General features: G+C 39.8%; 1 protein-coding gene across 2 annotated transcripts in view; it reads right to left on the bottom strand.

Moving 5' to 3' along the window:
• LOC116447540 (heparan sulfate glucosamine 3-O-sulfotransferase 1-like) overlaps window positions 1-6,305 on the bottom strand; it is a 48,785-nt gene extending 42,480 nt beyond the window's left edge. The window contains exon 1 of one of the 2 annotated variants that reach the window (XM_032116818.1): window positions 5,817-6,305. Coding sequence is in view for 1 of the 2 variants with exons in the window: in XM_032116817.1 (XP_031972708.1) it covers window positions 5,200-5,242 (43 nt within the window). In the remaining variant the exon portion in view is untranslated. The other variant, XM_032116817.1, reaches the window with a different exon arrangement.
• Between the last annotated feature and the right edge of the window lie 6,839 nt (window positions 6,306-13,144).

The raw sequence follows: 13,144 nt of genomic DNA on the forward strand, positions 1-13,144 counted from the left end.
CCATTTGAAGAAAAAGTTCCTTTTCATCACTCTTCTATGTGCACACACAAACAAAATATATATTTTTAGCTAAAAGCAAAATATCGGTCACTTGCTAAACCAACAGAAAACTCCTTCCCTTCAAGCGATATTGAATAAATTTTCCTGCAACAAAACATCTTGATTCTAGACCAAACTTAAACAATCTGAGCTTAAACACAGAGCACTGAGTCTCACCCTAGAAATCTTATGTATTGTTTGCAATGAGGGTATTTCAGTCTCTTTTCTCACTGCTGCTGGCAAAGCAGGTGAGTGTGGATAGCAAGAGAAAATATGGAATACAGAAGCAATTTTTCTCAAAAAATATTTCTGCTATTTGAAGAAAGCATAAAAAAGCCCTTGCATTTTTTAACATATGGTAACTCAATTGCTTCATCTGAATGAAAGGCCATTTGGCTTCAAAAACTTCAGCTATAGAGCAATTAATTCACCTCTACTTCGCAATCAATTTCAAGATTACACATTTCAAATTCCCCATAACTATAACAAGCCCTGAGGTTCATTCTCCCTATAAAAATGAGGTGGGGAAATAAATGTAGTGCAAAAAAACTGCGATGCCTGTGTGACATACAAAATAGTATCTTGCCTGTGTCAAACATATGGTATGAGTAATTCACAGTCATACACTCAAACAGACCAAAAGACAACTGTCGATTGGTGCTATTAAACCAGAGCAAGGAAAGATGGTGAAGCAATACTTTTATCTGTTAATTTTCCCAGCCACACAGCAGTAGTAAAATCATTACTGATGTTATGTTACTAACCATTACTACTAACAATTACATTATTACTAATGAAGCATGAAAGTGAGGTGAAATGGAAAGTGGTGGAATTGCTGGGCTCAGAGGATTGTGATCCGTGCCACAAAATTCATCTGGGAATGTTACTAGTTGTGCACTCCTGTTGACACTGGGGCCATTTTCTTTAAAGACCAGAATAATGGGACCAAGGGCACCCTTGACAAGTTGGCAGAGCATGTGAAATAGGGAATAGTTGTGTTAAAGGCCCTCAACAGGCTGGAGAAATAAAGTCCAGCAAAAGGAAATACACATTCCTAACCAAGAGGGGAATAACTGTGTGCACTGGTAAAAGTCTTGGGACCAACCAAGGGGAAAGAACTGGGCATAAAAGGATGGGGGGAGGTCCTGGTGGGCAAGAAGTTGAACATGACTCAGCAAAGTGCCCATGTAGCAATGAAGGTCAACACTCTTCGTGTCAGGAAAAACAGTCCCAGCAAGCTGAGAGGGATGATCCTTCCCCTCAGCACCAGCAAGATCACATCTGGAATATTGCCTCCTGTTCTGGGCTTCCCAGTACAGAAAGTACATGGACATACTGGTGTACATCCAGTATGTACATCCAGGACACAGAGAAGATATGGATCTTGGAGCATCTGTCATATGAAGAAAGGCAGGAAGAGCTGAGTTACTTTATCCTGGAGAAGGCTCAGGAGGGATCTTAATCAGTATTTATAAATACTTGGTGGAAGGGAGAAGCCAATCCTTTTAAAAGCAAATATTATGGGAAAGAAAATTCAGAATCCACTCTCTCCAGATTTCAGTAAAGAATTTGATATGGTATCACCCAGCAATTATTTACTGAATTGGAAATATAAGCATAACACAAAAATAAAGTTGATATAAATGTGACAAATGATAACATAGTGAATGGACTTCTTCAAAATCATTCTTCACTCTCATTATATGTCTGTGAACATGGTGAAAAGCAGAGGTGTTTTGATAAAAACTGGTTACGGGAAGCCCTCTTGATACAGGGGAGGTTCTCACTAACCTACAGAAGAAATTGGAGGAGCATCTGCACAGGCGTATTAGAAATGGCAAAACCTTTAGCAACTCTTCAAAGCCACATGATTACTAATAGCAGAATTTCTGTGATTATTTCTGTGATGTTCTCTTATCATTTGAGAGCAACACAAAAAGAAATCACACACCCATGTTTACTACTAACAGATTAAACCAACCTGGCATATCTGTAAATGAAACTTGATATTCACCAGTGTCTGACAAAATACTTTCAAAAGACCAGGTGGAGAATTAGCATTTTTATTCAAGACTTAGAGCAAACGCTTCAGGTACAAGGTTTGGAAGTCAGGAGAACCAAGTTAACTACCCTCTGTATCTTCCTATTTATTCTGTTTTGCCAGACAGACTAAAAGGTGCTTGCTCTGCTTGTTTGATCCTAGCACAAAAAAGCTGAGGAAGGCATATGATCGATGTTTATAATTTATTGAGGGCTACCCACCAAGGAAGGAGTTGGTTTTAAATAACAGTCTTGAGAGATTAAAAATTAGGAATCAGAGAATATATTTAGGCTGAAAGTTCAAAGAAAGCTCTAAGCATTAGGAGAGAGGTTTTGAAATACCTTTCCAGAAAGAGCAACAGGGCAATGTACTAAAGGTAAGACTGTGATGACTTTATGACTGGAATTAGATAAGATTGTTGTCTAACTCAGAAAGGTCTTTTCTCCAGCCCTGAATTACTATGGTGATCAACTACTCCCTGTTCTGCTCCCCTCCTTCCCAGACTTCTTGTTCACACTATTCCCACTGAAGTTCAGCTGGGGCTATGAGAGGACTTCATGCAACTTTTTATCTCTAAGAAAAAAACAATCTTAAGACTTAAACTCCTACCCCTCTAGTTTAAATGGTTTTATAGAATATTGCATCAAAGCAGATGACTAAAAGCTCTCCTTGAGATCAAAAGATTTAATCAGTAGCTAAACAGAGCAGTGCACTGCAAACATAGTGAAATGAAATTGCCTCATTGGGTCTTCATTAAATATTTGTCCTCCTTGCCAGTTTGATGGATTCCTGCTTACTATATAAACAGCCAAAGAAGGAATTTGATTCTACTCAAAGCATATACACCTCAAACACTGTCACTATTCAGGATCTTGGAATTTAACCTGTTAGGACGTACAACTATCCCCACCCATCACAATGTGGTACTTTTATGTTAATCTTTGAACAACCCATTCAGAACTTTTCTATGGCAGTGCGTAAAGCAAAAACAGCTACAGAAAATAGAGAGGGCATATTCACATGACTACAGCTACTGGCCAGTTGTCACGTAGTTATTTGTATAGCAGTAAGTGAACACTGAGCAATGCTGCAGACAACTAACTCTTCTCCATTCAGCTCCTTTCAAAGCTATGTCCATCAATAAACAAGCATCACTGTGGTTTCCTGACCCAGAGAGCATGCTCAGCCTGCTGCAACTGTTGAAAAGGTAGGCAGGTCTGTCATTCACTGAAGTCACCAAGCCCACAATCCCTTCTATCAAACACAAGTCAAGATTGTAAGGCCAATAAAGTCTGGTGAGTGTAAACACATTTACCCACCTCCCTCTGGCTGACAATTTATTTTTTTTCATTTTATTTCAGAAAAGAAGCAAATGCTTTTCCAATATAAGTTGATCCAACACTTGACAGCCAAACAAAAATGTACACTGGACCGAAATTTAATCAGTGACATATATTCAAACACCAAATCAGAACTTCCATGTTTTACTTACAAAGCCAAAGCACTGGACAGAACAATGACAGTTAAACAGAAAAAAGTATTTCTATTATAATGGTATCTTAGAATGAGAAATGTTCACCAATTAATAAACTTCAGCCACTTTCTGGACTAGTGTCCATGACAGCATTTCCAGTTAGAGACAGAAGATTTGGAAAAGAAAACAAATTTTTTCTCCTGTTCCAAGTTCAAAGATGAACTCCACTTTTATTGACTGTAATTTGACCTCTACCGCCTCTTATTCTGTGACAAACCAAATTCTCAACAGCTGAATCTCTTTTAATCAGTTGGTTATAGTCTAGACCAAGGATCCCACCTTAAATGCAATAAAAATGCTGTATATGTGAGTATGATTTAGTTTAACAATGACCTGCATTCTTGGATTTGACAGAAAGACTTGATTTCAAAATGTTTTTCCCCATCTGACTAGTCTCCTTTTAAATTCTTGTCTTTTTATTTCTGGCTTGGGCTTATTTTTTTCTCCCTTATTTTGTTGCTGTAGAACAGTGATATGAAAACTACTGCATACAGGCTTGCTTTCAAAGTAAGCATATTGAGTGGTTAGCCTGGCTCGTATGTTCTTGCTTACCTCACAGATTTCTGTGTTATTATTAGTTTCTTCTACTAGCATAGCAGTCTTTTGCCACACACATACACACACTTTTACAATAAGCTCACAACTTACGAAACTTGCAAATCACACGTGCTGTCAAAGCACATAAACTCCTTAATTCCTTCATTCTGATGCAATGTACAGGATCCATCTATAACACATAACATCTTTTTAATCAAAAAGCAATATTTTTACATAAGTGGAACAAAAGAACTTAATAATATTTGCCATTTACAGTATTGTCAAAAATATGTTAGGCGACTAAAGCAATTAACCCCAATCTAAATTAGTTCCATTTGCAATGACAAAACCTCAGTCTACTTTTGCCAGCAACAAAAGTAGTGAAATATATGAAAATCCACTAATGTCACAAAACTAAAGTATGAATAATTTCTGCAATATGAAACCATTATCTCATCAGACTAAAGCAAAAATCATTTTGCATTTTATGAAGAGATACCTGGCACAGGAATAACACAAACATCTTACTGAACAGTAGGTCTCCCCAGTTCAGCTCATTTAGCAGGCAAGTGTCATGAACTATTACAGTATTGCCTTAGAGGCAGTAAGTGAAATTCTTGGAAGTAGCTTATGACATTTTTTAAAGCTTTTTTCCAAAGGGTGGAAATAATCAAAGCAGACATCACACAGATTTTAGTTGCTGTAGTTGAGAAAGTCAACATTTTCACTGGAAGTTGTGCTATCCCTTGTCCAAGTTTTCCCCATCCTGTATGACAGAAAATCTGGGTTTGTACATACTAAAAACAGAAGGTAAAACAGCCTAGTTATTCTCAGTTTTTTCACGTGTGGCAAAAATAAGAGGACATATGTGATTCTAAAGCACCATCCTTACACTCAACCACCTCCAACTCTGCAAGAGATTTCAGGCTATAATGTGTAAATCATTACTACATGCTCTAATAGTACTTTCTATTTAATCAGGAAAAATCCCCTCTTGAATTACAATAAATAACTACAGTTTTGTTTTAAATGAAATGACGTATCTGACCTGAGTTTCGGTCTTTTCCTAGTGGGAAATATAAATTCAGCATTTGGATACATAATCCTACAGCTCTCAGAAGAAGCCGACTCCACCGCGAACACTTTACATGATTTATAGCTCTCCTCCAGATTCAGATGGCAAGTCTCGGCGGAGCAGGTGCAACGGGGTATTTTTTCCTTCCTTCAGACATCGTTCCCTCGTATGTAAATTAATTAGCAAGTCTTCTTCACTTTCGTGGGGAAGATGAAGCTAATGGAATATCAGCGTTTGGTTTCTCACGAGGAACGGGTGACCCGGCAGAGGGAGGGAGGGAGGGATGGAGGGAGGAAGGGAGGGGGGCTCGCTGCTGTTACTGCTGGAACCACAGCGATTTTGACAGCGTCAGCGGCGATAAAGTGAGCCTGGCTCCCGCGCACTTGTGCCAAGAGAGAGATTTTTAAACCACGGGCAGGATTTGGGGGGATCTCTGGGACGCGAAGCGAGCACACCCCGCACACCTCCCGCGGCAACACGAGCATTCCTCCCCCCCCTGCCGGCAAGTTGGAGCTGCCCTGCCCGCTCCACCTGCCCTGCCCCTTTCCTGGCTGCCGGGGGAACGGGCAGCGCGTCCCGACTCCCATTACCTCCTCCGGAGCCATGGAGCGCCGCGGCCGCGGCTCGCCCGGCGCGGAGCGGAGCGGAGCGGAGCTGAGCTGAGGGGCCGGCGCTCCCCGCGCTCCCTCACCCGCCGCGCCGCGAGCCACTGGCACAGCCCGCTCCACATAAATGCATTAACAGCAGCCACATCATGATTAATTCATCAGTCCCAGTGACCAGGGGAGGAGGCAGGCGCGGGGGCTGGGGAGAGGCAGGGCGCACGGGACGGTCCCTTCTCCCGAAGTGCGCCCCCGGCACAGGGCTTCGCCAGCGCGGAAGGAGGGAAGGGTGGATGCCGCGCCAGCTCCCGGCTCGCCGCGGGTGCCCGTGCACTGCCCGGTCTGAGGGAGGGCGGGGGGATCCCTGGACAGGTCACCGGGCGGCACCCCGCTCCCGGCCGGCGGGACCGGGGAAGACCGAGGTAACCGTGGGAAGTCGGGAAGGCGCCGCGCCACTAAGCGGGCTGCAGTCACCGCTCCGCTGGACGCGGGAGCATCCTCAGCTCCACGGGAAACGGGCCGCGGGCGGGAGCCGCAGCCCCTCCTTGTCTCCTGGCTGCCAGAGGCCCGCCGGGCGCCTTGGCTGCGGAGCAGAGGCCCGCGACTCCCGAGCTGCCGGCACGGAGGGGCCAGCCGGGCAATACAAGCATCCCGGGCATCCGTGTGGCCGTGATCACGGGAGCAGGACTAAGGTCATTTGCACAAATGCGTCCAAAACCGCCCCTTAGCCTTGTTGAAAACAACTGCTCGGCCACGCGCCAGTTGCTGGAGCCAGGTTTTCCCATGCAACACATCACTGGTGTCCATGTGAGCTTGCCTTGGTCTGCTGAGGCAGCAACACTGGCTCCTTCCTCAGACCCCCGGCACAGAGCTTTGCTGCCCTCTCTTCTGAGGGCGGTGCCGGTTTCTTCAAATACTATTTGTTAAATTAGCAGTACGCTGGACTTTGAGTTTCCTCACAGAAGGGGCAAAAGACCACTCTGACTTGAAGGGTTTCAGAACAGCTGTTAAATGCAGGAGCACCTTTGCATTTCTCTGTCTTCGTTTTCCACTCCAAACCCAGGTAGAAGTCCTCCAACTCCACCATCCCTGTCCAATACTTAGTACAAGATATACTTTACAGCACCAAGTAAGAAGCCACCTTACCTTCTTAGTCAGGTAGCTCCCTAGTCAAGTGATGAAATTTGTGTAGAATAGATGATTTATCACCTACTTATTACTGCCTCACTTCATCTATAAAATCAGGTTTGCCTACCTGGTAGCATTGTCATGCTCCAAGGGACTGTATTTGAATAAGGTATTATCAAGGTTTAACAATTCCTTATTGATCTTGTGCCAGGAGCAAAAATCACGTCTTGTGAATTTTAGATTAGCAAAGAATTTTCAACCTGACACGGCTATATATAGAGATTTCCAAGTATCAGACAGAGTTCATAAGCTTTACATAGAGAGATCCTCCAAACTGTCACGAGCCCTAAGATAGATAATCACAGGCAAAGAGGTTTAAAGCTGTGTAAGGAGGAAGAAGAAAATAAATGAAAAAGTAGAGCAGCTTTGTGGGGAAAATTCATTTACGTGACATGTTAATTTTCCTTTTGCATTATGGCATAGATTTGTGTTACACACAAAAGAGTAATTAACTCCACAGTCAAGGCTGTGTTGTGGTTTGCACTTATAGTGGGACTAAAAATCTGTAGGCTCAATACTGGAATGCTGCATTTAGACTGCACAGCACAATAGCACGTAAGAATTACAGTTGAATTTTCTTTTAAAAAGTAGTATTTACTTGCCTTCTAGAGAGAAAAACCTTAATTGTCCTCTTTTTCCAAATTTTCCCCATCACATCTGTGAATTATGAAGGTTCCCATGTATATTCAAAGCCATTCTTACTGTAGGAAAAGAACACAAGTAAAGCCAATTTTGAACTTTTAAAATTAAGCTTGTGAAGTCATTATTTGTCACAGCCCAATTAAATTTGACAGAGACTTTTCAAAGAAAGCCATTTCTGATTTTGTTTTTAAAATTGTGTCAACTGAATTAATATTTTGATGAAGCAAAATTTTTATTGTGGCATCTGGTTTTCAAGTAAATTTAATTTTCTTCACTGTTTTCTGTCTACTTCTGGCTATATGCACCATATTACTTCATTGCACTTAGTACTGGTGTTCCAACATAATTACATAATAGTAGATTGAATTGTTCTACCTACTTTTTTCGAAAAAAATTAGCATTTTATCAGAATCAAAAGTTTCCTGCAAAAACTGATGTACTCATCTGAAAAAGTAAAGAAGTGGAACTTGATTAAAACCTCTGAATCGCCAATGCAAAACTCTGCTTTTTAGCAGACGTCACCTAATATTTTCTGTGATCCAGTGCTTCATCTTAAAATCAGTTAATTTCAATCTTCCTAGTGAAGGCAGCGCCTGAACATCACTCCTCTGATTAGGAATTGCCCCATTTGTTTCTCTCCCCCTAACATTCTAAGTATTATTCTCTTCTCTTCACCTATTGATATATTTATATATGACACTCACGTTTTTCTCCAATTGAAACAGATCCTCTTTTGATCTCTTTCCATAAATCAAGTTCTGGATTTCCCTGATGATGTCTGTGACCTATTACAGTTCGAATTAGTAATTTTTAAACACTGACAGATGAACAGAGTTTTATACATGGCATTCCAGTAAACTCTTGCTAGTAATGCCCACAATGGTCTCTTCATCCCCATTTAAATACTGATAAAGGTGGGATTTGCCTCACTTTCTTTCATGACTTTCCTGTGGAGGTAGCTTTTGGTTTTTCTTGTGCTCAATACCAACAAGTCTTTCTCATGCCATACAACTTTTGACTCGCAAATTACCAGTTTATACCGAAAGTTTTTACTGGGCTGTGGTGCATAATCTTGAATTTTGTTATCCTATTATACAACACCATTGCTTGGCTCCAATATTTTCTGTGTGCTATTGACAAGTTGCAAGCAAATTACGCATTTTCTTTTTTGCTAAGATTATTAATGAATTCATTAAGGGATACAGAAATAATAAGGATTGAGTCTTAACAAACCTAGCAAATTCCATTTTGCATTGATCTCTTTTCAGCATAAACTCTCTTCCTTTACAGCTCCTTATCCACTTCACAACTTTTATACAGGTTTTCTTGTCTCCCATTTCAACAGTTGCCCATATACAGATGCCTTGCTTCCAGGTTACTAACCTTGAACTCTGGAGAAAGCAAAGGTGTTAAATGAGATGATGTATGAGGCATCAACTGTTACAGAGATTGGGATAAAAATGTAGTATAATTAAAAACATAAAGGAGAAAAGCAGTCATGACCAGCCTGGTGAAAGTCCAGTCTATCTGCTGTGCTAAATTTCCTACTTAAAAATGGTCTAGTACTACAATTCAATGAAAAATCACTGCAGCTAGAGAGGGGGGAGAGTGGACCTATTTTCTATGCTTTTCACTTTTTTCTTCTATTTTTGGAAATTCTCCAGGTTCCTTATTACAGAAGGATTGCCTGGGCAATTTTATTCATATGTCATCTCAGTGACAGTGGTAGAACTATGTAACTGTCAAAGTATGCAAAACTTCAAAGCCGGGATTTCTTATATTATTGTTATTTATTGAAGTACAACTTTATGTTTCTACAAAATGATTAATATCCTTGCTGACACCTTACTGGTATGAAAAGATGGATGCATAGTTTCATTACTGCAACATCTGAAGTCATATGGACACAGATTAATTGGAAATATTTCAAGTAATTTTTTTTTTTAATATTGTGAGTCAAGTTTCAGTGCTGCCACATCTAGATGTTTGGTCTTGGTGTATCTCTAAAACTTTGGATAAAATCTCAATCACACCAAAAAAAAAAAAAATCAAAGAAATGCTGCTAGTTAATTCATTAGAGCTAGGATTGCATTCACTGAATTTTCTCTAAGGGTTCACTACATTTGACATGAAATCTCTAATTACAGTAGCTTATATAAAATATAAACATATATGTTTCTAGGTTTATTTCTAGAAAATAAATTATATTGAAGGAAGAATACTGCATGATAGAATCAATCCTGATTTAGTAAAACTAAAAGAAAATTATAATAGTACATCTGTATGAAATATCCCTGGCCTGAAGGCCATATGACATTTTCTTGATTCAAGGCTTAATATTCAAATCTTTGTCACAGTTACTCATCCGCTAAGGTTCATGAAGTTGATCTGATTTATGACTAATTCTGGCCACTACATGGAAGCTGTGGTTTCAGGTGAATTATTATTTTTTTTTCAGTCTGAGGCACAGACTAAAACTCAAGGCATAAAGAGTGTCTTTTCCTTGATTTTCAATTAATTTTCAGTGCATTAAATATTTGACAAATAAAGGGGCAGATCTACCTTTTGGTACTCAAGGCACTAGTGTTCATTAAGAGTGAGTTTGACTCAACTTTTCCCCATTCTCCAAAGAGCTTTTCTTCTCATCTTTATAAAAGTCAGATTATCTAGACAAATGTGGATTTCAATCTATATAAAACCTATGGGAACTTTGTCATATAAAAGCTCAGGGCTTGACATAGGCAACTTCTGTTATTCAATACAGTAACAACCTCTGAAATATTCCAGAGAAGTGCATCTTCTCTCATGTTTAGCTGGTCATCGAGTATTGTAATTGCTGACATAATTTAATTTTCATTAAATGACTTTTTCTTACTGAAGCCAGAAAGACTGTTAAAAATCCTTCTTAACAGTAAAGCAATAGACACAAATTACTGATAGGACATCAATGATGTTGAAAGACGACAGATTTATTTTCCTAAAGGGGGGCAATTCTGTCATTCCTGAAGGGTTCTGAGGCATTCCAAACAAGTGTAGATAATTTTTGAAGCTGAAATGCTTTGCTATATACATTATTTCTGGTTGTCAAAATTGCCCTCGATTTTAAATACCCTCAGTCATATGCCAATTGCATCACCCTAAATTGTGCCACCAGAGGAAATGAACTGAAGGAGGAGAGAAAATAGGAAGGGTGACTGAAAAATCACAGCTAGAAATAAGATGATCCAAAAAACCACATTACTCCAAATTGCTGGTCCAGCTGAGTTGTACCTTCTGCAGACTCAGAGCAGACTGTAACTAGAGTGCAATTGCTTTTGTAGTTCTCTCACCCTGAAAACAGCCCCAGATGATCTATACAAAGGTAGGGCAAGTTGCAGACAAGGCTGGTGTCTACAGTACACAATCTCTGAGCATCCTCCTGAAGCTGTGCAATTTGCCAAAGAATAAAGCACATTGCGGGCTTGCCCTTCAGAACCTCTTTGCACTTCCTGCTTGTGGAAGAACAGACATGAGATCACTGGAAGGAAAACTCACTACACCACAATACTGAACCAAGACTGTTATTGTTTTGCTAGCCCTGATGTTTCAGCTGAAATGTGGTTTATAATGCTGTAAAATTATGGGTCAGGTAAACCTCATTGCAGCTCTCGGGTATAGCTGTCCCTCTTCATTTAAGATAGATGTAAGAAGTCATTATGCTCCTTTGCTGAAACAAGTAACTGAAATGACTTTAGTCTCTAAACCCCAAACACAATTACACATCTCTGTACAAAACAAAAGCTTGAAAAAGCCAGGTCAGAACATGAATGAAGTGGGTGAAGTGGTTTTGCCGTTTTTTAAGAAGGATACAAATAAAATTGACACAACACATGTAGGCTATGCATGTAGGACATGCATAAACATGGAGAAAGAGGAAATATGTAGAAGCTCATGTTAAATTACTTCCAATGAACAGGTACCGAGGAGTAAACCTAGACAGGTTTTGGGCTGCTGGCACAAACTGACACAGGCTGAATATCTGAAAAATAAAAAGCTTTTTCAATATGTATAATTTCTGCTATGCTCAAAGAAACAACATTTTTTTAATGTTGCTTCTTAGAAATAGGACTGCACTGATAAAAGATCAATCTCTATTAACAGCTTCCCCTTCTAATGGGAATAATCTACAAACCTCCAAATTTTGACCAGCTATTGGGCACAGTAACAAAGCTGTGTGACAGAGTGATAAATCTCAGATGTAAATACACATGTTGTTATTAAAGATATAAATCTCAGCTAGAAACATACATATCATTATTAATTGATTTACAGAATTCCCACCCCATATTTTCAGAAGTGTGCCTTCTCTCAAGTTGTTCCTAAGAATCATTTACGCTTTGAGAGCTGTAACTGCTGTATCTAGCTATCTTTCTAATACCCCAAGGACCTGCTAAATCAAAAAGTCATTCCTATATAGGAGAAAAAGATTTTAATTCTCAACTTTTATATGAAGATTTAGGTGTCCGTAACCTCCCTCTCTAACCTTCCCAACACACCTACATCCCCTCTCCAGCAAGCCTAGGAAAAAATTAGAGACAATGGAGGCAGGTAACTTTTGATGCCCCCAGGTACCCTGAAAGAAGCTTTAAAAAGGAGAGAGCCTTTTGGGGTAGTGGGCTGAAAGTGGCTTGGAGCAAGGAGTGAAGAAATACTCCAGTGCCTTGTTCAAGGAAATAGGATTTTGTAGTTTCCTGTAAGCAAACAGAAGCATCTCAAAGAAACAGCCATACAAGAGGACCTAGTGTTACAAAAACCATCAAGCTTTGACCCACTGTTAAACTCATCAAAGTGTAAGTACATTCCTGACTTATACATACCAGGAAGCAGTTATCTCAATTTGTCTTTCCCAAAGAAAACCCTAAGATTAATCCAGATAGTGCAAATTATTAATTTTCTCAGTGCACATATAACTGCTAACTTCATTATTAACCAGTGTGGTTTTTTCTATACCTGTAAATCAATGAAAAAACTTCTGTGGAGGATGCAACACACTCATGAATGAAGCAAAAATATTTAAAATGTCCACCCCTAAGCTTTCTAAATCTCACAATATCAGTCAGGACTCACAAAATCCTTAAGGTTAACACCCAAGCATGGAATGCATTTTTTCCACTTTGCTAAATAAATGCACAGTGTAAAATGGTCACATAAGGACAGTCTAAAATAAACACACACATGCATACATATCATACGCAACAGCTAAAAGAGACATCTTGCAGAAGACAACAGTGGTTGCTCAAGTGCTCAATACAAAAAAATTGAATAGTTCACATGCTGGAACTGATCAAAAGTCCAGTACTCTGCCTCTGGTGTACAGTTCATCTACTTTCCTATCCACGGCCAGATGGTTAAAGACTGTAAATGAGTGTGTGTACAAAGTGGTCCTTTCAGAACATCCTCCTACCTTCTGGCAGTATTAAAGTATTAAAAGTATTATTTTCCAAAAC

This window comes from Corvus moneduloides, chromosome 8, assembly GCF_009650955.1.
Source record: "Corvus moneduloides isolate bCorMon1 chromosome 8, bCorMon1.pri, whole genome shotgun sequence".
NCBI lineage: Eukaryota > Metazoa > Chordata > Aves > Passeriformes > Corvidae > Corvus > Corvus moneduloides.